Below are 23,201 nucleotides of genomic sequence, written 5' to 3'. Positions count from 1 at the left end.
GGCGCACAGAGGTTGATCGTGTCGTGCTTCGATCGGATGTGTGGATGCAACCAAAGATCGTGTTCACCCATGGACACTCATCGCCGCAGCTATCGAATGTTTGTTTGCCAGATGCCCAAGTTTCAAGACCGGCTTGGAAAGCGCCCCAAAGGTTGGCTGGTAACACACTCAAGTCTGGTAGTGGGGGGACTTGGCAGCCGATGGTGTATCAAACAAGGGGGTCGATTAATCTTGTCTGCCAGATTTTAACCACCTGCCCGTTTCGCTCGGTTCGCTGATCACCTGTACCTGTCAATCAACTGCTGTCCATGGAGGCGCGCACTTGTTTCTTCCTCAAACACCCAGCAGAGGAACTGGAAAGTAAGTAAAAGGCCGTCGCCGAAATTCTAGTCCTGCCCAGAGCCGGGACCGTCAGAACCTTCTCATATTCAAACCGAACGGGAAGCACCGTGCATGTCTCGGAGCGCGTCGTAGATTGTTCGGGAAGGCATAACGGTATGCAGGCGTGAAGAGACGGTCAGGTTCGTTGACGGCGTCAGATCCCACCACCCTACTTACATCCTATACCCCACGATCCCCACGATAAGGAAGGTCACGGTGTACCGACATCATCACATGTTCAAGGAGGGCGGGATTTGGTAGAGGGCAGCAACTTCAGCGGCTCACTTCGGATTGCGTATCACCAACAAGAAGGAGGAGGAGGAGGAGGAGGAGGGGAGGAGGGAAGGCATTGGGAACTCCTACCGACCCCGACACCGAACCCGAACTTGAAGGCCATCCTCGTTACATTTATCGTCGCAGCGAACCTCCGATTCCCGCCCGCCGCTACTATTTCTCCCAGGCCTTGCTTCTGATGAGCTCGATTATAACGCGTATCTAGATAAGGTTGCCTCCACCCGCGAGATAGGACAATGAAGCCGCGCGTGCAACGGACGTCGACGAGGCTCGAAATAGTGGTGATGCCGTGCCAGCTTGTGAAATTCAAATGTCAACAGGTTCAAAAATCAAGACACGCCGTCCAAAGACCATCTCTACTACGCTTACCCCGCAGTGCCAACCCCCGGGGTCCCTCGGTAAACAGCGGTTTGGCGCATCGCCTTGCAGCAGCAGCAGCAGCAGCAGCAGCTCCGACCTCCATGTATGAGAGGCACCGAGTTTTTCGAGATCGAAACCGAGAACTTTGCACGTTCTGCCAACCCCCGTTGCGCCGTGTCCCCGCGTGGGACTCCGGCCCCTTTTCGCGATTGGACGCCGAACTCGACGATACCGTGTCCGAGCCCCGAGTCCAATCGCATCATACTACGCTCTACCGACCTACCGATTTCCGCCCGCCGGGACGCTAGCCATTCCTGGCTTTGAATTCTCCATTGGCCTACAATACACCACGAAGCAGCACGATTAGCGATTCGCGATCCTCTATTTTTGGTAACATACCTCCGTACCTAAGCTCCAACGCGGGGAGCAGATCTTCGGATCCGCAACCGCCACCGCACCGGTCTCCCTGCGGCGTATCCCGACAGACCATTGCGGCATTGTGGTACATACCTAGCCGTCTTCCTCCGTCATGTCGACCTCCTCACACGTCCCGGGGAATGCCGTGCCTGACACGCAACTAGGACTCAGCAATGAAGAGATACAACTACTACGACATGGCCAGCAAACCGTGGCGGCCGCAGGGGGCAGCGGCGGAGGAGGAGGAGGCGAATCGACCTCGTCCCGCGCAGCGAGCCGCGCCTCATCTCAAGGCCTGCTCGTTATGGACCCTTCCTCTCTGGCCGCTCTAGGCCGGCACTTTGACCGGGTCATGCAGCGAATCCAGCAGCAGCTCGAGTATCTGACAGAGCAGTCCCAGCAGGTCAACCTGGAGGTGTACGACCGCGCCGGCAACCTGGTCGATAATGCCGACCGCGAGATTGCGCGGTACCACAGCCTCATGGCCCAGATCGACGAGCTTGAGCTGGATTTTGATCGTATATCCCATATTCGGGAAATCGTGGCCGGGTTTCGTCAGCGCGCTGAGGATCTAGAGCGCGAGTTGGAGAGATCGGGGAGCGGTGCGTCACGAAGGGATCATCGCCATGGACATGGGCATCGTCACTCATCGCATCGCAGTCATGGACATCATCATTCGAGCTCTGGGAGGCAAAGGAGTTGAGCAAGTCGGAATCAGAAGAAGGGTCAGAGACTCAAGGGAGATGAATTATCCTTTCGGGTAACTCACCAACGACGAGCCATATTACGGGTCAGAGTGCCAGCCAGCAATGGAAGAAAGAGAATACCACATAGGACGGAATATGATATACAACTTCATGCAACAAAGGCAACAACAGTACAGCCACACATCGGGAAAATATGAGGATATCTTCCAGGTCATGAAACAGATAGAAGGAACCAGGTCCCGCGACCATCAGCAAAACATGTCATGGAAATCATTTGGGCGTTTTTGGGGGGTCATAAGGGAGCATATTTAGCGATATTCGGTGTGCACGGTGTTCGAGCTCTCGCCATTTATGAGTACAACGTCGGGTCGTCGGAGAACAGTACCGCCAGCTAGAAGGTGCAATACAAGCACGTTCAATTATTGAAGGAAGACGGCACTCAGGGGAATGTGGTCACGAGAGTGAAGTTCTCAAGGACAGACCTAGAGTTGGTAAAAATGATTGGGGAAATTTATAACATCCTTTACTTCGGTTCTTGCTTCTCCTCTCTTATGTGATCGCACTGTGCCTTATCTAGAAAGACGGCGAGACGGGCCCCGCGGCTTGTAACATCTGGCATATTCATCAAAGGCTTAGCCAGGCTTTACTCACTCCTTTCATTCCTGTCTATATCCTCTGATATATCCCAGACTATGAGCAATCATGTTCCATGTGTTATGTTGCTACGAATGTACTAGCAAAGGGTCAAGGCGCATAAACACCTTCAATGATATCTGTGGTACGACCGGCTCTCCACGCCGGCCGATGGTGTAGTTTCGCTGACCATAAGAGATGGACATCCACACGGATCCAGAACGATAGCAATGACCTCTCCAAGCGACAGTACCGCCTTTTGATATATCACTCACTGACCACCCATCTCCTCATCTTCATCACTCATCTCCTCATCCGAACTGCGATAGAGCACCACCACCCTATTATCCTCCTTCATTTTCCTCCTGTACCTCCCCGCCGCACTAGCGCGAACCCTTGTCTCGGTATCCAACTTCTCCTTTGCCTCCGCCGCGAGCTCCTTCATGGTGTGCTTAACATTCTTGGAAAGGATCCCCATCCAACCAGAGTGTGGCTTGCACTTCTTCTTGGTGCACATACCTGCCGTCAGGGGGTCAATTTTAGGAACACCGTTGATTCCGTTGCGGCGGGCCCAGCCATTGACACCATTGACACTACCTTCCTCATCTTCCTCATCGTCGCCGTCCTCCTCGTCATCTTCATCTTCGTGCTCACTCTTGATACGCACCGCAGATTCCGACAACAAAGCCAACAAATCTGTAGGCGCGTCCATCCGTCCCCTCTTGAAAATCGCTTCTCCCTCGTCGCTCTTCAAAAAGACACTAAACGCGTGAATTGCCCCGACTGTGTCCAGCCGCGTGTCGTAGCCGCACAGATCCTTGGCCGTGCCCTTCCCCGCCATGATGGCCGCCTCGCGTCGCTTCACCGCCATGTCGAGTAGCTGGAGCATCTTCTTGCAGAGCCCAATTTCCTCGCCCAGAGCGTAGCGGTCGGCGGCGGAGCGGTCGAGGATGGACCGCTCTTCTGGCGTGAGGACTACCGAGAGGTCGGCGGTGTTCCAGAAATTTGGGGGGACGCCTGTGAGGGTGAGTTAGCTTGGTGTACCTGGAGGGAAAGGGGTGTGGGTTGGTGGGTTGAAAAGAGTGTGATAAAAATGTGAGTGGGAAATAGGTTGGGATATGTGGGGCGAGAAGGTGAAGGTTGACTGATGGATGAAGTATAATGACGTGAGAGCCACATACCGAAAGGTTCATCCCCAAGATGCCATGGCGGATCATCATGGCCGGGTTTACTATCCGGCGAATTCAAGAGTCCCATAAACTCCTGCCGAGTTAAGTTGTCCATGCCCACCTCTCTTGTTCGTGGCAGCGTAGCAACCAGTTGATCCCACCATGCATTGCAATGTTCCTGCGAGCAGAAAATGCTGCGCTCCTCTCTGGCATCCTCGTAAATCTTGGCCGGCTGGTCGCACCCATCGAGCGAGCACATCTTCTTGTACCGAGTAACCAAGCCACGGCCGGGGACTTCACACCTGGGGCAGATATACCTCTGCACCAGGTTCTCGCCCGTGTACTTGTCCATGTCGATACACTCGCCGTGGAACCAGTCCTCGCAACGGTCACATGCTATCATGAACCGATGATTGTCGGGTCCGCCGCAGATACAGTAGGGGCCGCTGTCGGACTCGCTCATTCCGCTGCCTCCTCCGTCTTGCCCACCGGCTAGGCTACCGGCTGCACTACCTCCGTCGTCGAATTCGCTAGGTAGAGTCGTCGCTGATGTGTCGATCTTCTTCCTGGTTCCGCCTCCTCCTGTTGTTGTTGCTGCTCCCTTGGCCGTGCCTTTCCTGGCCCCTCCGCCTGCTGTCCGTGCCCGCTTGGGTGCCTTGATGGTAGTTGCAGTACCCCGCCTCCTCGACTTTGGTGTTTTTGATGATGTCGTCTGCGACTTGGCCATAGTTGCTGGTGAGCCGAATTTATCATCACCCATTATATGGTCACCGTCCTCGTCGCTACTAGAGTGTTCGGAGCCACCGTAGAGGCGACGATCACCTTGTTGTGAAGCATCGTTGATAAACGACATTTTGTTCTTGCTGGTGTTGGTGCTTTTAGTTGTTTGATCACTCTCGGCGACCGAAGGACTGGTTTGTCTCCCGCTTTCATCCGTCGTTGGGCTGGCTGCTGCCTCTGATGCGGCCGGCTCAAGAGTAAAGAAGGAATTTGAAAATGAGGAGGCCATCCTGGTGGATTCTGGAAATGACGTGAAGTGCTAGCAATCGTTACTCAACCTGCGTGGCAGTGGCAGTGGCAGCTACCGCCACTTCACCAAACTACGGGTGCAGGTGCCAACCTGGAGGCAAACCTGAACTAAATTGGCAGTGCAGAGAAGAGAAAACGCTGGGGGATTCGTGCTTAACAATCGACGCACGGCATCTTCATGCCACTTGACTACCGAAGCAACGAAGCTCAACCGGCAACACGCTTGAGCAATATCGCCAAGGGTGATACCGTTTGAATGATAGTGACCCTGGCGTGAAGATTGGGATCAGGATAGGGATCAAGATGGTTTGTGAGTGGACGCGATCCAAAGGCGTCTAACATGATACCAATGGCTTGGCAATATTCGCTAAGCGCATAGCGTGTCAACCCGACGACCCTGAGCTTCAGTGCCCCACTTTATTTTTGATCCCGCGAAACGGGACCTGGAAGCTTTTATTTTAGTGTTAAGCACAGGCCGTGCCGACTGCCGCCCGCATTGCGCGGGGAGATTTTGCGCTGCAAGCCGTCTGGAGTCCGCACTCCTCCGTTAGCCCTCCAGGTCACCTCGCCGGTCATTTGTCATCCGGTCCGCGTCTGAGTTTTGGAAGTCAACATTCGAGAATCCACTCTGATTGTCAACCACGACGAACAATACCACCGCGCGAATGAACATGTCGCACGCCATTGCGCCCATGCGCACCTTTTCCAGTGTCCTCTCCAGGACCCCCGCGAGGCAATGCCAGCGGTTCATCTCGACAGCTACAACCACCCGGCCTACCGTCCCGAGACTCCAAGCCCAGCTCCATCAGCCAGTGGCGCAACGCAGAACTTATAAGACCGTCGAGGAAGCAAAGAGCAAATACCGTTCGGGAGTACGTCCGCGTGTCGTCGACTAGACGCGTCTTCCGCCTCAAACATTCCCTACGACAACAATCAGCTGACACTAGCGACTGTTGCGGGTAGCCCTTTTCCTGGAAGGCCGGCCTTCTCTTCGTCCTCACCGGCGCCGGCTTGCTATGGTACTTTGAGCACGAGAAGCAGCGCATGCAGCGCAAGAGGATAGCCGATGCGACCAAGGGTGTTGGCAGGCCAAAGGTCGGCGGCCCGTTCGAGCTGATCGACCAGAACGGCAAGCCCGTGACGGAGAAGGATCTCAAGGGTCGCTATTCCTTGGTTAGTTTGATCTAGACGCAATCTGTTGCAACACAAAACCACTGCGCTTTCACACATTCAAGCTCGCTGACCAAATCCTTTACTTTTGTACAGGTCTACTTCGGCTTCAGCCACTGCCCCGACATCTGCCCCGAGGAGCTTGACAAGATGGCGGCCATGTTCGAAAAGGTGGAGGCCGAGCGTCCCGGCGCTCTCAAGCCTGTCTTTGTTACCTGCGATCCGGCGCGCGATACCCCCCAGGTGCTCAAGGAGTACTTGGCCGAGTTCCACCCCCTGTTCATCGGCTTGACGGGCACATACGACCAGATCAAGGCCATGTGCAAGGCGTACCGCGTCTACTTCAGCACTCCCTCCAAGGTCGAGCCTGGCCAGGACTACCTCGTCGACCACAGCATCTACTTCTACCTGATGGATCCCGAGGGTGATTTCGTTGAGGCCCTTGGCCGCCAACACTCGCCTGACCAGGCTGCCAAGGTGATCTTGGACCACATGAAGGATTGGCAGGGTAAGTGGAAGAAGGATTAGGCGGACATCTGGCTTTAGTACAAAAGTAAAAGATACAGAGTGTAGAAAACGTGTACGATACATCGACTGCGGTACTTATACATTGAAGGAGTTCTTCTGTCGGGCAGCGATACCGAGCGATGGTGCCTCAAAGTTCTTGGATATGCGTCGGGCGGGCTCGGATCTCTTTTGTCACTTTAGACAATTTCGGGTTCTTTGCGCATCCCGGTCTTCAAGCATAACAAGATGGGCCAGTTGGGCTCGATGACCAAGTCGAATGCTTAATGGTATGTTAGAATACGAACTAAGGTCCTTAGCGACCTTGCAGCTACAAGCCAACTTGTAAGGCAACCTTAACATGGCATGACATAACAGTCAACGTATTGATTGTGTTTCATCAAGTAGTTGATGTAATGGGGATCAAGAGAAAGGATATGGGGTACAAACTGGTCGCGTGTCAACCATGAGTCGTGACACCAACACTCTTACCTATGTACTTTACTCGGCAACGGAGCCTGCCGTATCTTATCGGATGTTACGTCATGGTCAGCACGTGCGGTTTTTCCAAAGCTGTGGTAACAGAAGGTGGGGTCGCCGTAGTGTAGTGGGACTTTCCATTCGTGCCTTTCTCTTTATTTTCTTTCTACCTGACTGCAGTGACAATGGATGTCCCAACCATTGGCGGCGCCTACTCCCTTGCACTGCGCCAACGAGAAAGGGCCCTGGATTTCTTTTGCTTCTTTCCTGCGATTGGTGCCCCCACGTCGAGTGCATTTGCAGTCACTCCAAATCCTATCGTTTATGTCTTATTTGCTGTGTTGAGGAGATTGCTCTTCCTTGTTTCCATAAGTGATACGGAAAGTTCAGGTCATACGTAAGGTACAGTATGTGAAAGAGGGAAGACGACTTACATGCATGGTTGGGCAGTCGTACACTACTAAGGTAGATAAGGACTCGTTGGACCGTGGAGCCCGAAACGCATCAATCAGACATCTTGTCTTTAAACAACACTTTAACACTTCTCGCCATTTGATCTGTTTTCTTTGCCTTCGTAAAGTATCTCATATCAGAGTATATTTACCACTTACGATCTTGGCTGAGATTTCATAGGCAATAGACCGCGTGGGTTTTATCCCTCTTCACTTCATCGCCGGCGTGATCTTCGCGGCTTCAGGGCGATAAACGCACCCGCTCCAGGCGCCTTCCAGGCACACACTACCCACTCGAGTCGCCGACTAGTGTATCGTCTCACCCGTGTGGAGCCCCGCGTGAAAAGAAAGAGACGGGTCGGCTCGGAAGGTCGCGGTCGCAGACGACATATATATTCAGCCCGTAATAGTCTCGAAAGAAAACTTCGACAGTTGATCTCAATTGCGCCATATCGCTTTGATTTCGACCAACGCGACCTCCATTTAGTTACGCTGGTTTGGGCAAAATTCCCATCTGTTTCATCCAATACCATGTCGGCACCGTCCTCCGTTAACGAATCCACGAACGGGTCTGTCAACGGGCCAACGATCCGCCCCAGACGTTCGGCACTCAAATATGAAGGCGACAGTGACAGAGTACACTCTTCGGGCGCATCTTCCAAAGGTTGGTGATTCGCTCTCTTTGTTTCTTGCTTCTTTCTTTCTTTTGAGACTTGTTTGTACGACCCATGATGCATGCACGTACAGTGAGCCACCCTTTATCGTGTGCCACCCCAAGATAAGCTCTCGCTACCAGAAAAGTCTGACGGTGAAAACGGCAGCCTGGATGTGAGCATTGTTCGTCTCATGTATCACGATATCGATCAGATGAATAGGCGGATGTGGGCATTCCAGCCCATGTCGTGTTACCAAGGGAAGCAAGGGGGTGAGTGGGCAAAGCTCACTTTGCCAATCTCTGAAACTTCCGTATATATAACACAAGTTTATCCCGGGTCAGAGAGTTGTGGTTGACTTTGCGTAGCTGTGCAGATTGCGGAACCTGAGACTCCTTCTGTGGAAGAGCACCACGTTAAGAAACAGTTCTCTGCGGGCGTAGCCAAAAGACTTGGTGGCCGACCTGCACCCACCTCAAACCCATCGAGAACCTCACTCGCTTCAGGTACCAGCCAAGCGGACATCGACAACTCCGGCAGTCCGACTTTACTGACTGCATCACCTGCCCCAATGGATGAGTCTCCGGCACACGGTCCACATGGTCGTCACCGTAACAAGATAGACCGGATCAGTGAGCGACTGGTCGCCCAAGTGGCGGAATGGATTCAGCATGAAAAGACCAAGAGGGAAACTAGAAAGACAGGGAAGCTTCTTCGACGGCGCAAGACACCACCCATCCATGTGAACGGAGAGCCTACCGTCTCCTCGCCTACCCGCCTTCGTTCGGATTCAGTCAGTTCAGACTCGAGCGAGGTTTCTTTGGACAGACTGCAAAAGATACTCAATGACGGCATGTCTGCTCTCGGCCTAGACCAGGTCCCGCAGCTAGGCCCCCGTCTCGGACGCAGACGATCTAGGAGGAGTCTCAAGGCGCCTCCTGCCCGCACAGCCTCTTCCGACACGGAATTTTTTGATGGCGATGTCGTTGTTCCTAGCTGTGACGTGTTCCTCGACAACTCGAAGACCATGAGTTACTCGGGCGGCAAGGCGACCACCGATGATACGCCTTCACAAGCCAGCCGTAGGGAAGAGAAGGAGAAGCAGGCTTGGCTGACGTTCAAAAACGAGATCATTAGGCTGGCACACACTCTTAGGTTAAAGGGGTGGAGGCGCATTCCGCTCAACGGTGGTGAGACGATCTCTGTTGAGCGACTCAGCGGAGCGCTGACGAACGCTGTGTATGTGGTGTCACCGCCCCCTGAATCTATTTTGCCTCCGCAGGAGGGTAAGAGACAGCCGGAAAAGGTCTTGCTCAGAGTCTACGGCCCGCAAGTTGAGCATTTGATCGACCGAGAAATCGAATTGGGCGTTCTCAAGCGCCTGGCGAGAAAGAAGATTGGCCCTCGGTTGCTCGGTACTTTTTTGAACGGCCGCTTCGAGCAGTATTTCAACTCCACCACGTTGACGCCAGAGAATCTTCGTGAGCCTGAGACATCCAAACAAATCGCCAAACGCATGAGAGAACTCCATGACGGCGTTGAGCTTCTTGAGCATGAAAAGGATGAAGGTCCTGGTGTCTGGAGAAACTGGGATAGGTGGCTCGACCAGGCTGAGAAGACGGCCATGTACCTCGACAGCCAGGTTGCAGCCCAGCTTCAAGAATCCACTCGCCACAAGGAGACTTGGAAGACTAGGGGTTTCGTCTGCGGTGTCGAGTGGCCCGTGTTCAGAAAGATGGTTCAGAAGTACCGCAAGTTCCTTGAGGACTATTATGGCAGCCCTACCAAAATAAGGGAAAAGTTGGTCTTTGCCCATAATGATGTTGGTCCACCGCATATCCTGTTATTCACTGAGAAAAATTATTAACCAAGAATCTAGACTCAATACGGTAACATTTTGCGCATTCGGCCCGACGATAAGAAGTCGCCTTTGCTGCAGCCCGCCAACGAACACAAGCAGTTGATCGTCATCGATTTTGAGTATGCCGGAGCGAACTTGGCCGGCCTGGAGTTTGCCAATCACTTCTCCGAATGGACCTACAACTATCACGACCCTGTTACGCCACATGTTTGCGACGCTGCCAAGTATCCAACCCTCGAACAGCAGCGGCGGTTCATCAAGGCCTACGTGGACCACCAGCCGAAGTTCCCTTCGGTACCTGGTGTATCAACACCATCGGTGACACCGTCAAGCGCGGAGACGCCTAGGCCCGGCATGCTTCAGAGCACCAACTCGGCAAGCTCCATTGTGGAATTCATGTTGGACGCCCGCGTGCCGCCAGGTGGGTGGAAAGAAGAGGACGCCCGTCGTGAAGCCGAGTCGGAGAAGAGGATTAAGGAACTCTTGGAAGAAACCCGGCTCTGGCGGGTTGCCAACAGCGCTCAATGGGTGGTATGGGGCATCATCCAGGCGAAGATTCCCGGACTGAATGACGGGGCGAAAGACGTGGTAACGGCGCCCGCAGGCAGCGTGCCTGACGAGGAGCTTGAGGCGGAAGAGGAGGCTGATGCGTTCGACTACCTGGGCTACTCGCAGGAGAGGGCCTTTTTCTTTTGGGCGGACTGTGTACGCCTTGGGCTTATCACAGAAAAGGAGTTGCCGGAGAACGTTCGTTGCAGGCTTAAGTTTGTTGAGCAGTGATGAGGCCTCTGAGGCTCTCGAGATGAAACAGAAAATACGACCTGATTTTGGTAACTATCAAGGAGGAATATAATCAGGCGAAGAGGAACAGGTTGCTTAAGGTCAGCTCATAACGTCAGTAGTTAAGCCCGGAGCCGAGTGGCCCGACTTATATACTGTTGGGCTTTTTACATATTTACATATACAGTCGCACGTTACAGCTCGACGGCTTCGTGCGATGCGAGGGCGTTGACGTGACCTGCATGGCCAGCCAGGGCCTGCATAGCGTAGCAGTTGGTAGTTCCCTCGATATGGGAAAGCGGTGTATCTACAAGCATGCGTGATTTACAGATTTGTATGCATAGTTAGAGCCCTATGCTCACACCGTGAGTGTCAAGATTTACTGTCGAAGTCTACTTCACGTTGTATTTCAACTGGCGTTGTGACACAGGTACGTACCTTCTAAGTGATGCCTGCGTGTCAATGTGCAGAGTTCCGATTGATGAAGCCTCCCCCGCATTGCACACGCCGTTGCAGTTCATCTCAACTTCTAGTTACTAGACTTTATGAGGGCACTGTGTTAATAGTGTAATTGCCCAATTCTCAATGCCAAGACACGTTTGATAGCTTTCACTTATTGTGGTCCATGTCTCCTCCCTCTTCAGTTTTCCTCCCTCTTGTCCTCAAATCTCTGTCCTCCATGATTGATCTTATTGCCTGAAAGAGATGACTCGGCCCATCATGCACACAGCTCTGGATCGTCTGAACCTGTTTCAAATCTCGAAATAAATCAACTATGTAGTTGAACCTTCCGCGTTACATAGCGTGTAATACCGAGAGACACCAGAGGCCCAACAAAAGCGCGAAAACCACCGATGTCCACGTTGAACGAAAGCGGGTGGCTGGCAAGGCTGGTCGCGGTTCGCCCAACCACCGGAGGGCAATACGAAGCCATTCGGGCAACGTCCTTCCCAACCTCCACAGACATTGTCATAGGGCGAGCAGGGCGTGAGTCGGCCAAAAGGTACAAACGGAACGCATTCGCGACATTTGTAGAGAGGTCGCCTGCAGCATCATCATCATCAACAACTTGCTAGTTGGATGGATCCTCATCATCGCCTCAAGAGGACCAAGAAACGAATCGACGTCTGCGAGTCCTGCGCGCTTATCTTCCTTGTTCTTGACCTACAGGCTACCTCCCACAGGTAACCTTCAATCTCTAGCTCCACAATCTCGAATCCCAATTCGTGCATCCCGTCTTGGATCCGGTTCTGGTTCTTGGTTCCTGTTCCTGCCCCTGTTGCTAGCTCCGAGCAATGAACTTCGACAATACAGATGTCAATTATGCCGAAGAGCCTGATTCACGTATGTAGACCAGCGTCATATTACTAACTTGACGGCAAATCCAAGCAGTGTTCAATTATTGAAATATTTTTTTTTCCCTTATCTTTAGCGAGCTGGATGCAACTAACAGCTGGCACTGCCCACCACTAGTAGCCCGAGGCCCACCAGATCCGCAGTATCTCACCGCCGATCCAAGGCCGCCGTCGAACCGATCCGGAGGCACGTTTGGCCACCCGGAAGAACGCCGCGTCGGTAGTAGTGCTCTTAACTCGGACTTGTCGTTCACATCTAGACCTGCTTATTCGGCAGCCGCTGCTGCTGCTCAACCGACGCCGTCTGTTTCACACCCACCATCAACTATTCTTCCTCCGTCCGAATTCGCTCGAGCCTCTTCCGAAAATAACAACACGAGCGATCAACAAGTGGATAGCGGAGCCACCGACCACCGCCGCCACGGCCACGGGACGGGAGCCCCAACCACTGCCGGAGGAATAAGCCGAGACCATTTAGCCCATGCCAGCCCCATTGTCATTCAAGGGCCACCGCGCGTCTTACCGGACTTACCACCTCTGCCGCCCTCAACCTTTCGACTGCAACAACAACAGCAACAACAACAACAACCTCAAAAAATGCAACGAAACCCATACCAGCCATTGCCGGGGGGTCTACCTGTAGACGGTGGGCTCGCAGCAGGCCCGGTCCAAGACTTTAAAGACGACCTCGCCAGGGAAGCTGGGGTGGTCACCCCAGGTGTCGACGACACGCCCTATGTCCAGTACGCCATCGAAGCTCTCACTCGTGGGAACAGAGAATCAGGTTACTCCGGGGATGGGTCGTCGGGTAGTGAATGGGGAGCTGGAGGAGGAGGAGGAGGGCTAGGTCTAGGGACTCTTCCTGTTGGTTATGTACCCGCACAGCACCAACAGCAAGAACGACATCAACCTCGAGAAGGGGAATCGACTGAACCTTCAACATTAGATCCCGCACTCAAACAACGTTTCGAAGAAGACAGACGCCTCCTCCAAACACCCTTCCAGCCTAAGAACCCCGCCGTCTCAGCGGACTCGCTCGCATCAACATTGTTAAAAAATGGCCCACGGCCAGCGCAGCCGCACGAATGGAGGCCGCTGGACAGAGACGCGCTCATAGCCAAAGTAGGCGAGCCCCGAGCCAACGGCCTCCCAACACTCGACTTCCTCCCGATGCCCCTAACAGCGCGCTCGCTGGTTGCCTTCATGCTGATGTGCCTCTTCATGGTTGCCGCGCTGATTTTCTCGGCCGTGTGGTCACATATGCAAAACGGACTGACGGGATACGTGAGCATCTACGGGTCTTCCTACTTTCTATTTCGGATCCTGCCGCAGTTCCTGGGCGGGTTATTGTTGTTATGGGCGCAGTTTATCATCATCACCGCTTTTCGAATTCTTCCCTTTGTGCACCTGGCTTCGCCTAACATCAGGGAGCGAGATGGCGCGCTGTTCGAGGATATGTATCCCCGCTCGTTTCTCTGGCCGCCGCAGTTTATTGGGGGCTGGAAGGTTTGGGTTCCGATCCTGGCTACTTGGGTTTTTGGGATGACTCTCCCGTTGCTTAGTTCCCTGTTCACAGTTGTCTTCGTGGATGATGTCTGGATGTGGGCCACGGTCCAGGGCGTTGCGTGGACCGCCGTGGCGCTTTATCTGGCGATGTTCATCTCGACCGTCATTCTTTGGAGGTACTTTGCGACGCTGCGATCAACGGGACTGGCGTGGGATCCGCGATCCCTGGCCGACATAATCGCTATCGTCTCCGAGACTAACACGGCGGACGAATACCGAGGCACCCAGCTAGCGAGCAACCGCGGGCGCATTCGCTTTGCGCTCCGCCACCAGGCCAACGTCCGACTGGGTTACTGGACGTGGAAGGACGGCCGGTCTGGCGTATGGTACACGTTGGGAAGTCCCATGGATCAAGGCCTCATCGCCGTACCGCTTCCCGACCAGCTGACCGGCAAAGGGATGACCAAGCTTCAAGAAAAGCAAGGTCTGATGGCCGCCATCAACATCAACCCCGTCGCCGGCAGCAACAGCGGCAGTGGGACCGGCACGGGCATGGGAACTGGCACCGGGACCGGAGAGGACTACGACATGGAAGCCGGCTCAGATGGCACCCCTTCCCTACAAGGCCGTTACCGCTACCTCCCCTGGTGCCTGCGCACCTCGCCTCTCCTTCTGCTCCTAACCGGCGCGTTCATCCTCCTCCTCGCGCTCTTCATCGTCTCTTTCCTCCCCGCGACCCGTATCACCAAGGGGTTTCTCCCCGGCCTCCCCGCCGCTCCTGTACAGGGCGCCTTTTCAGCCGCCAACTTCCTCTACTCCTTCCTTCCTTCCCTGCTCGGCCTCAGCTTGTATCTCCTCTTCCAAACCATCGACATGCACCTCCGCATACTCCAGCCGTGGGCCGCCCTGTCCTCCTCTAACCGCAAAGGCGGTGCCTCAGCCGACGCCTCTCTGCTGGCTGATTACGCAGCCTGCGGTCCGGTGACGGCCACCTTTCATGCGCTCAAGAACGGACATTGGCGCATGGCTTTCACCTCGGCATGTTCGACCCTGTTCATCCTGCTTCCCGTCCTGGGTGGCGGCATGTTCATGGCACTGACGCAGCCTGCCGGCTCGCTGGTAGATGATCACGATAATGTACCCACCAGCGAGGAACAAGTCCTGATGTTCCCCAACTTCCCCGCCTTCGCCATCGTTCTGGCGCTGTGCGTACTCTACTTTTTGGCTCTGCTGTCCTTGCTTCCCGCAAGGAAACCGTTTCGGTTCCCACATGGCGTCACCTGTTTGGCTGAGATCATTTCTTATTTGGCGAATGAGGACTTGCTGGGCGATTTGGCATTCAAGCATTGCCGCAGCAGGGAGGAGTTGAAGGAAAAACTTGGGGTGGGTAGGGGCGTGCCGGAGACGAGACCGAGGTGGACGTTTGGGTTGGGGTACGGCGGCAGTACCGGTGTGGCGGGCGAGGAAACGCTGGGCGTGAGGAGGGCGAGGAGGTTTACGGTGAGGAAAAGCCAGATTAAGTTTGGGGGGTTAGATCAACCCTTTTTGAGTTGAGTATCTTGCAGCAGCAGGTGTGATTACTATGATCTTGGATGGTGGTAATGATGAGAAATGTATTATGAGGATATGGTCATGATGTTTGGGTTTAATGAGATCATGAGATTGTTTGGTGGACGTATTTGTTTGGGTCCTGGGAGGCTTACTGCGCGTGTTACTGTACCACTTCTGCGACGAACCTTTTCAATCTTCTTGACGAGTATCAACTTCTTTGTTGTTCGACCCGTCATGTTTCAGACGCACGATATAAAGCCTAGATGTGGTCAAAGCATTGCATTGGAGTTCGGGATACTATCAAATTAAACCAGCATGTTGTGGTTATAGGAATCAATTACACTTTAGGATATCAAAAACCGAAGAATATTCTGTTATCAAGCATACGTTCGGAATCGGCACATACCGATGCTGCCTTCAGCACAGACATATCTCGTTGTGAGAGCCATAGCTGTGCCTTGATATCTCGGCTGTTGATATAGCATTGAGAGCAAAGGAACATGGATTGGGGGCCTCGGCGAGGGGAAGAGCAACAATCCATTGGAAGTCATTCAGGCCACTATGTGAGTGGAGTGACCTACACCCACAAAGGACAGAAGTTCACTGCGTCCCACGAGTTTGTTGACGGTGTTCCGAAAATTAATCGAGATGAAATCAACTTCTCGACCGTAGTGTACGCTTGTACTGGAGTACTTTTTGAGCTTCCTTCAAAGCCTATCTTCCGGTGATGAGAAGTCGGGCAAAGAGGATCAAAGGCTGTCACCAAGAGGCTCGCAAACTCCCAATGCCTCTCCCGCTTTACTAACGAATCTGGTATGATTAGCATTTACTGGGTTGGTCTGCACCATGAAATCATGAACCCCACTGGGACCGTTGACGATTCGGATCCCATGCGTGGTGAGGTAGATATAGGAGCAGTCCTATAGACGGCATTCTCGCGTTCGTTCCAGGAAGAATACCCACAGACATCTTCATATGGATCTTCGATTCAACCAGGTATCCAAACCACCGTAAGCTCCACAGTAAGAATGTTCTATTTCGCATCCAGAACTTGGGAATCGAGTCGTGAGAGGGAACCCGGTGGGTGACATCGACGTCAGACAGGCGTGGAGGCCATGCGATTAGGATGAGGTACGAAGGAGGCAGGAGATTGGCCGTGGTGAGAAGTAGGGCCTTGTTTGACAATTTTCGACGTTGAGAATGAGACCATGGTTGGGGCTAAAGCGGGTTGTGGGCAGCCTGCCCTGAACCATCCTCTTGGAATCTTGGGGTTCTGAGACAGGTCAGCGATTGGAGAATGCAACACTGGTGCATGAGTTTCGTCACATCTCATGTACTGCCAACGCATCGATTTGATCCATTCCAACTTCCAGCTGCCTCACATCCAGGCTATCCAGCCAGCCGCTCAATCCGAGCCAACGTGACTTTTTGGGTATTTGCCTCCGATGAAAGCGTCAGCTTGTTGGTTGTGAAGAAGGCAGGAAGAGTACCTGGATAGAAACAAGCGTGTACGTACTGTACTGTACGTAAAGAAGACGCCGATATCCAATCTCGATGACTTTTTGGGAGAGGGTCGTCTTGGCTAGAGGTTCTCTTTTCATACTAGTACTGATAGTGTCTGTTGATGGTTAGTGTAATGAGCTGTGCCTTGAGCTGTGACTTGGGCCCGTTCTTTGTGCAACGACACTAGCACGCCGCATCTTCAGATTGTCTTAACGGGCCACTTCGTATCGACCGACCTACTCGTGTCACGACCGTTATGCCGTGACAGGATGCTTCGAGTCTGCTCCGGTTGTCCGACCATGCTGCCTTGCAAAGATCAAGAGGTTCTCGACGGTTTGAGCAGTGTTAGCCAGACTGATTGTTTGCAGATACATTGTCGCGACTCGAGGAAGCTAGGCTGTCTTTGTAGTGTCAGGCGCTCGACAGTTATGATTTGGCCTGGAGGAGATAGGATAGCTGATTGGCATACTGAGTCGGCGCACAGCGCTCTGTGTCGGCATGGAACTGAGAAGAAGAAAACGAAAATTGAAAGTCAACGATTGGCAAACAGCCGGACTCATTGGCCTGTATCTGGCAAAGAAGAGGAAGGAACGATTCAGTCCAACAGAAGGACCCATGACGTTTGTCTCAAACTCATGGCAACAGGCGGGGTTCACCTCCATTCGTGCTTCCTGTCCGCCTCTGCCTGGTGCCTTTTCGAGCGGGAAGGGAATTCCATATCGTTCTGCAGTGCTTTGTGTACAACTGTGCCTGCACTTGTAAGTCAACTTGCATTGCCGAACGGCAAGTGCGTGGTGGAGAGGACCGTTCATAAGGTCGGGTGTTGTCCAGTCCGGGAAAACGACCGAGGGTATCGTCAACACCTACCTACCTAGGCCGTGTTCGTTCCCGCAGTAATGCAGTAAGGGAATCTCTTCTAACCCTAACCCAAAGCTTTTCTGCCACCAAAAAAATGCTTCCGTTACTGTACTACTGCGGTAACGAACACGCCCCTACCTTACAGCTTCCTTTCCCAACTGGGGCTTGAGCAATCGACTACGAGGCTTTCGCCCGGCTGAACGAATCGACACCAATTCAAGCCATTGGCGCCCGAGTCAACTCCCTAACGACGCCTCAGCCATTGCGCATTGACGAGTGCTCAGTTTGCCGGCTTGGCAAAAGGTTGACCGGTGCCCTGGTGAGGCGGTGAGGAGAAAAAAAAAGGGCGGATGTGGTTTTGTCGTGACGGTCTTTACAAGCGGTCGGGCAGCGACATCTTTCCCTGCTGGACAGAGCGAGGTGCTATAGCTGGCAGTGTGCAATACCCTAGGGTCTCCGAGGAGGGGCGCATGGGGAGGCGGGCAGGGAAGCATCTCAGTGTGTCCAAGTTAAGGTTCCAGCCGGTCCTGTCCAGGGTTGATGCTGAGGACAGTCCGGGCAGCAACGTGGGGGATCTCTGACCGGCCTGGAACAACACACTACACCATCATAGCATCACCTCACCCTGCTGTCAATCCATCAGCCTCATCATCCATCCCGCAGCTCGTCGTCCTCTGGTTGCCCGACACGACTACACGAGTTAACAACGGGTACCACCTTCAAAAGGGCACCCACCCGGTCGACAGCGCGGCTTTGACTTTTGGCTCTCTTTTTGCTCTTCAACAAACCATTCAGTTTCCTATTTGACCAGGCCAGACTTCATCACCGTTGCTGACACCCCGGACAACCAACCGACAACCTGGAACCCGAATTACAAGTACACTACGGTACAGTGCTAGTGCTGTCCGATCGCCCGCCTGTTTTGGCTGTTCAAACACTCGTCACCAAAACTCACCAGCCACGCATTTTTCCACTTCCATCCCATCACCAAACCCGACCTCGTCCATTTTTCGCAACAGCTACCTCCAATCCACGATTACCCACCAGACTTGTTGCATTACCCCTGTTCACTGTTCACTCCACACTAGAAGAACAGGAATATTCCCTTTTGCACTTCCATTCCTGCCAGGATATTGCTTTCACATCCTGTCATGATTCACGGAACTCCGAGCTAAACGAAGACATCAAGGTGAGTGGAGAGAATCGAAAAGGCGGACAGTTGTCGCGCCGTAATGTCGGTACGGTGTGTACCTTGGTAACGACAAGCATGGACACCACCACCACCGATCCGTCCACAAGCATCTACAGTCTGCTTTGCAGCAATTTCTCCTTCCTCTGTCTTTGCGCATTGCATGTAACGGCAGCATCTGACCCGAATCGCAGCCTTCGGCCCACCATCCCAGCCCGCCCTCCCTAGCCTGCCTACTAGGCGCGTCGCATTTCGTCACCACCAGGGTGGTGACCCTTCACCTTGTCAACCACACCAGCGCCCGCTGGCGATGAGGGAGATATTGCCGCCGGAACACACCAACCTCCACCTTCCCAGAATCCCCGCGATTTTTACAATCCCATAACGCCCACGCAGCGTCAGCAGCGCACGATTCCTCCCCGGTCAGCCACGGCGACACCTGCATCGGACGACGCATCCCTCACTCCGTCTTCTCACCGAACTCTCCGTCGAACACCGCGCTTTCAAGCCGCTCGCAGTCTGAGCCCAACCCCGAGGCCATCCCGATCTTCGCGCCGCATTCACCTCGAGGCGGCCAGCGTTGGTATCGCACCCCAACCTATCTTCGCAACTGCTGGTCCCCCTGGACTTGGACAACCCCCTCAGCCACACGGAAGCTTTCGGCAACGCCCTTTGCAAGATAGCAGCGACGATCTCAACGAAGACACGTTCCCGCCCCAGCCGTCGTTTATCCCGGAACGGACTTCATCCTTGTCCCACTCCAATCCCCTCCGCCTTTCTCGACACACAAAGAGTGCTATTCTCTGGGCTCTCGAGGAAGCTCTAAGGCAACCGTATTCCTTCTCCCCAGATCTGGACGAAGAAAACGCTTCGATGGCGGATCTACTGAGCGGCGGCGTCGGCCCTGCTACTTCCAATGGTCATGCCGTGCCATCGCCGCGACCTACCGTACCTTCTCAGACTGGCTCCCCCCAGCAGGTGATCCGTGGCCCTAGGATGATCATGCGTGAACGTGCTGAACGAGAGGCAAGACAAAAAGCCGAAAGGGAGCAGATAGAGCGTGCTCGCGCCGAAGAGGAGGCGCGTATGCTTGAGGAGACGCGTCGACAGAACGCAGAAAGGAGAAATGCTGCTGCTGGCGCTGCACCAGGTGGTAACATAGCCACCGACCCGGCCACACAACGTAGGCAAAAACGAGCTCAAGATGCCCAGGGCGGTCCCCAGGTACAGCCCGGAAATCCCCCGCAAGCGGACGTACCGCAACCTTTGCGCCCAGCTCGCACCGGTCAACCAAATCAGGCACCACAAGGCTTTACACCTGCCGCTGGGACTGGCGGTACAGCGTCTGGGCAACCAGCCGAGCCGTCAGCGCCCAATGCCGGTACCAGGATGAAGAACTCGTTCCCTCATGCCTTTGAGCGATGGGAAGCCCTGTCAGCGCACTGGGAGGGAATGACCAGCTTTTGGATACGAAAACTCCAGGAGAATACCGACGAATTCGACCGAAACCCAATTTCCGCTCAGCTATCCAGACAGGTCAGCGACTTATCAGCAGCGGGTGCCAACCTGTTTCATGCAGTTGTCGAGCTGCAGAGGCTACGCGCCAGCTCCGAGAGAAAGTTCCAGCGCTGGTTCTTCGAAACACGGTCGGATATTGAGCGCCTGCAGGAGACGAACGCCATGCTCGAGAACGCCTTGGAAGAGGAACGGCGAAGTAGAACTGAAGCTGCCCGCCAAGCTCAGGAGCAGGAGCGCGAAAACGCGAAGACTCAGAAGTTGCTTGCAGAGATGCGGAAGGAATTATTGATCTCGAAAGACGAGGCTCGTCGCGCGTGGGAAGAACTTGGTCGTCGGGAACAGGAAGAACGGGACCGGACACTTTCCCTTCAGCAGGGCCATCCAACAATAGTAGGCGGCGTCCAGGTCGTGCCGATGACACAGGGTGTTCCTAATCGCCAAGCGAGCACGCGGGATCATCAGAGGACCCAATCCGATACTTCCGACTATGTCGCCGCTCCAAATCCCCAGTACCCTCAGTATACCCAAGGATCCGCTTCCCAACCGAACACGACTGCCGCTGCCCAACCAAGTGGCGCATACTACCAGCAACAACCCGGTACCTCCACGCAACAACCTGGAGATTATGGGGCCGGTTCAGGAGCAGGCTATGACGAAGGTGAGTTGCACTGGCGATATTGATGACCACTTTGTCAAAAATGTCGACGAGAGACAATATCCCTTACCCTAGCACCCCGCCCGGAAGCTCGCCAATCTGACCAGGCGACAGAGGATTTTGAAACCCCTACGTCGAATCCCGCAACTAATTATCCCCCATCGAGTTCGCAATACGGCGGCACGTACCCTGAATCATCCGGATATGGTGGACAAGGCTACGCAGCGCCTGGATGGGAAACGATGCCCCGACACCATCATCCAACAAGGTTAAGCGACGTGCTGGAAGAGGACGAACGTAGTCGCACTTCGGCAAGCCGAGTCAGCCAAGCGTGACAATGAACTGTCGCGCGGTCAACACACCGCACGACGCACATATTCGGAACAGCATATCAACGCTCCCAACTTGTTCCTGTTTGGGTGATGTAGCCTGCTTAGGCTCTCGCAACTTTTGCTTCGATATTCGCTTCCGACTTCGGCGGAACATTGTCAGATTAACAGTATATATCCGTGTATCCATCGCTCGGTTTGATGGCGGAAGGTACTTTGGGCATCGTCGGATGGCATGGCAGAAGAAATTCACGCAAGCCATGTCGATTCTTCGCTGTCATTATATCATTGAGATCCTCGCTTGAGAGTTCAGCAGCATATGGTCAGATCTCCATACGATTTGTATAGCGTCTGACGTTCAGTGAGGGTCTGCAAGGCATTTGCAAAAGCAAAAGTCCTTGTCGCCTATCAGCAGAGTACCTCTCGGTCCTGGAATTTGTGCGAGTATATGACTGAAGGAAGAAGAAAATTGGGAGGAGAAGCAAAGAAGAAGGGGGGAGGAATGGACTTTTATGATCGTTTACTGGCTTTTTGTAATGCATATGATGATGTTTATTCAGCGTGGAACAGATAGGGCCATGGAAAGCTGGTATAGGATTTGAGGTGTAAAGGAGATTCAAGATGTAGGGCAGAAATAAGGGGGTCTGTCTCAGTATTTAGAACGGGAGGGGGCAACAGAAATGAACGGAGAGTCTAGAGTGCCATACCGCCATACTCGTGACACGTATGCGCGTGCGTTTTGCTTTGGGCCGTCTTTGCGGTTTATTGGAGTTTCTTTTAGACGGGAAGGTGTAGTAGCACTGTTGGGCCATGAAGAGGTGTTATAATTGCACGGGTGTTGTTGATACAACGGGCTTTTTTGGGCGTTCAGCTTTGTTTTTCTTCGATTGTATCGTCTTAACTCTGCATGTGGCCGGTCGCAAGTGGCCTGGCATGTTGAGGTTTCCAAAAGACTGTAATGGACAAGAAAGGAGCAAAGGGTGACAAACAGACAAAGAGCTGGAATAGAACACAGGATGCAAGCGAAATGAGAATGATATATCCTCGATGGAGGAGGCGTTGGGAAGTGCGAAGGCGTCAATATGGCGTGAGTTTTGGATCACGTCTATGGGCGGACTGCCTGTCGAGCTTCATGAAATGAAACGGAAGCAAAGAAAAGAAGCGAGGCACTTGAAAGCAGATAAATAGACGAAGTAGCCGCGGTGGCGTTAAGACTAAGAAAATTCCACATATAATTCCACTTGGTTGTAACGTTGATGGGAATGGTGTGGATGAACTTGAAATGAACTGGAGACTGGAACCCAGGACGGCTGGATGGACCTGAAGAGGATCAACTCGGGCTTTTCTGGGCTCTGGCCGGGCACCTCTAGGCCTGCCTGGCTGACAGTACCTAGGTTATCAAGTGACGTTACGATACCGGCAGCAGCACAAATGGGCGGCAAAGTCGTGGACCTTGTAGAGGTAGCTTAGCAGTGGTGCCTCTTAGGACATAAGATGGCTGATACCCGTCAGTCTGTCACATATGTACCTGCCTTAAAAACAAAGGGATGTGGGGGTGGATGGGGAGCGAACTGGCTTACTGTTGGGCATGGAAAGGACGTTTCAGCCTGCCTCTCTCATATCTGTCGCCCTACCTATTTCTAACAGTCTCCCAAGGACAGGTCAAGTGTCGCGCAGTGTTTGTTGGCTACCTCTAGGAGCCTAGATGCTTAATAGCCAATCGTATCCCCGAACTCATCCACCTCTTACCTTCACGTGGAAAAATAACAAGGCTTAGCAGTTACACAATCTGGTCGAGGCAGCTGATTCGGAGCCTTGTAAGACTCTCGAGGTGGGTGTCCAGGGCA

The 23,201-nt window shown here is 53.6% G+C and overlaps 7 protein-coding genes and 1 non-coding gene across 13 annotated transcripts; 6 read left to right on the top strand and 2 right to left on the bottom strand.

The window, feature by feature from the left end:
- Positions 1-308: 308 nt before the first annotated feature.
- NCU03180 (hypothetical protein) lies at positions 309-854 on the top strand (the record flags this gene model as incomplete). The annotated part of the gene is made up of 2 exons (XM_959493.1): positions 309-360; positions 625-854. 2 exons carry the CDS (start codon positions 309-311, stop codon positions 852-854), a joined length of 282 nt encoding a protein of 93 aa, XP_964586.1.
- A 488-nt stretch (positions 855-1,342) lies between these two features.
- On the top strand, positions 1,343-2,155 carry NCU03179 (hypothetical protein; the record flags this gene model as incomplete). Its single annotated transcript, XM_959492.2, has 1 exon — positions 1,343-2,155. Exon 1 carries the CDS (start codon positions 1,565-1,567, stop codon positions 2,153-2,155), a length of 591 nt encoding a protein of 196 aa, XP_964585.2. The 5' UTR covers positions 1,343-1,564.
- A 645-nt stretch (positions 2,156-2,800) lies between these two features.
- Positions 2,801-5,273, bottom strand: NCU03178 (hypothetical protein). The gene is made up of 2 exons (XM_959491.2): positions 3,974-5,273; positions 2,801-3,809 (listed from the first exon to the last, which is right to left on the bottom strand). The coding sequence occupies exons 1-2, from the start codon at positions 4,968-4,970 to the stop codon at positions 3,064-3,066; spliced, it is 1,743 nt and encodes a 580-aa protein (XP_964584.2). The 5' UTR covers positions 4,971-5,273; the 3' UTR covers positions 2,801-3,063.
- Positions 5,274-5,453: 180 nt separating this feature from the next.
- On the top strand, positions 5,454-7,025 carry NCU03177 (sco1). The gene is made up of 3 exons (XM_959490.3): positions 5,454-5,862; positions 5,954-6,163; positions 6,257-7,025. The coding sequence occupies exons 1-3, from the start codon at positions 5,656-5,658 to the stop codon at positions 6,686-6,688; spliced, it is 849 nt and encodes a 282-aa protein (XP_964583.3). The 5' UTR covers positions 5,454-5,655; the 3' UTR covers positions 6,689-7,025.
- A 583-nt stretch (positions 7,026-7,608) lies between these two features.
- NCU03176 lies at positions 7,609-11,289 on the top strand. 3 transcript variants are annotated; one of them, XM_011394802.1, is made up of 4 exons: positions 7,609-8,260; positions 8,418-8,521; positions 8,618-10,071; positions 10,129-11,289. In XM_011394802.1, exons 2-4 carry the CDS (start codon positions 8,443-8,445, stop codon positions 10,888-10,890), a joined length of 2,295 nt encoding a protein of 764 aa, XP_011393104.1. In that variant the 5' UTR covers positions 7,609-8,260; positions 8,418-8,442; the 3' UTR covers positions 10,891-11,289. The 3 variants fall into 3 exon arrangements, with proteins under 3 accessions (XP_011393104.1, XP_011393105.1, XP_011393106.1); XM_011394803.1 differs by lacking the exon at positions 8,418-8,521; XM_011394804.1 differs by lacking the exon at positions 7,609-8,260 and having other exon boundaries at positions 8,469-8,562.
- A 366-nt stretch (positions 11,290-11,655) lies between these two features.
- Positions 11,656-15,688, top strand: NCU03175. 2 transcript variants are annotated; one of them, XM_011394801.1, is made up of 2 exons: positions 11,656-12,234; positions 12,364-15,688. In XM_011394801.1, exons 1-2 carry the CDS (start codon positions 12,186-12,188, stop codon positions 15,303-15,305), a joined length of 2,991 nt encoding a protein of 996 aa, XP_011393103.1. In that variant the 5' UTR covers positions 11,656-12,185; the 3' UTR covers positions 15,306-15,688. The 2 variants fall into 2 exon arrangements, with proteins under 2 accessions (XP_011393103.1, XP_011393102.1); XM_011394800.1 differs by having other exon boundaries at positions 12,128-12,234; positions 12,367-15,656.
- NCU14020 lies at positions 15,605-16,911 on the bottom strand. Its single transcript, XR_897769.1, has 3 exons — positions 16,819-16,911; positions 16,629-16,742; positions 15,605-16,575 (listed from the first exon to the last, which is right to left on the bottom strand). It is a non-coding gene; the product is annotated as a ncrg113 (non-coding RNA).
- A 1,381-nt stretch (positions 16,912-18,292) lies between these two features.
- On the top strand, positions 18,293-22,428 carry NCU03174. Of its 3 annotated transcripts, XM_011394797.1 has the most exons (3): positions 18,500-18,852; positions 19,047-21,028; positions 21,140-22,428. In XM_011394797.1, exons 2-3 carry the CDS (start codon positions 19,726-19,728, stop codon positions 21,358-21,360), a joined length of 1,524 nt encoding a protein of 507 aa, XP_011393099.1. In that variant the 5' UTR covers positions 18,500-18,852; positions 19,047-19,725; the 3' UTR covers positions 21,361-22,428. The 3 variants fall into 3 exon arrangements, with proteins under 3 accessions (XP_011393100.1, XP_011393099.1, XP_011393101.1); XM_011394798.1 differs by having other exon boundaries at positions 18,293-21,028; positions 21,140-22,060; XM_011394799.1 differs by having other exon boundaries at positions 19,047-22,055.
- Positions 22,429-23,201: the final 773 nt, after the last annotated feature.

Source organism: Neurospora crassa, linkage group I (genome assembly GCF_000182925.2).
Source record: "Neurospora crassa OR74A linkage group I, whole genome shotgun sequence".
Lineage (NCBI taxonomy): Eukaryota > Fungi > Ascomycota > Sordariomycetes > Sordariales > Sordariaceae > Neurospora > Neurospora crassa.
This window is presented reverse-complemented; position numbering and strand designations above follow the sequence as displayed.

Coding starts and splice junctions, on each gene's coding strand:
- NCU03176 (XM_011394803.1), top strand. CDS start 8,128: ATGTCGGCACCGTCCTCCGTTAACGAATCCACGAACGGGTCTGTCAAC. Junction 8,261..8,617: donor TTCGGGCGCATCTTCCAAAG/GTTGGTGATTCG, acceptor GACTTTGCGTAG/CTGTGCAGATTGCGGAACCT. Junction 10,072..10,128: donor TGGTCTTTGCCCATAATGAT/GTTGGTCCACCG, acceptor CCAAGAATCTAG/ACTCAATACGGTAACATTTT.
- NCU03175 (XM_011394801.1), top strand. CDS start 12,186: ATGAACTTCGACAATACAGATGTCAATTATGCCGAAGAGCCTGATTCA. Junction 12,235..12,363: donor TGCCGAAGAGCCTGATTCAC/GTATGTAGACCA, acceptor GCCCACCACTAG/TAGCCCGAGGCCCACCAGAT.
- NCU03177 (XM_959490.3), top strand. CDS start 5,656: ATGAACATGTCGCACGCCATTGCGCCCATGCGCACCTTTTCCAGTGTC. Junction 5,863..5,953: donor AGAGCAAATACCGTTCGGGA/GTACGTCCGCGT, acceptor TGTTGCGGGTAG/CCCTTTTCCTGGAAGGCCGG. Junction 6,164..6,256: donor TCAAGGGTCGCTATTCCTTG/GTTAGTTTGATC, acceptor ACTTTTGTACAG/GTCTACTTCGGCTTCAGCCA.
- NCU03174 (XM_011394797.1), top strand. CDS start 19,726: ATGGCGGATCTACTGAGCGGCGGCGTCGGCCCTGCTACTTCCAATGGT. Junction 21,029..21,139: donor AGGAGCAGGCTATGACGAAG/GTGAGTTGCACT, acceptor ACCAGGCGACAG/AGGATTTTGAAACCCCTACG.
- NCU03178 (XM_959491.2), bottom strand. CDS start 4,970: ATGGCCTCCTCATTTTCAAATTCCTTCTTTACTCTTGAGCCGGCCGCA. Junction 3,810..3,973: donor TCTTGGGGATGAACCTTTCG/GTATGTGGCTCT, acceptor TCACCCTCACAG/GCGTCCCCCCAAATTTCTGG.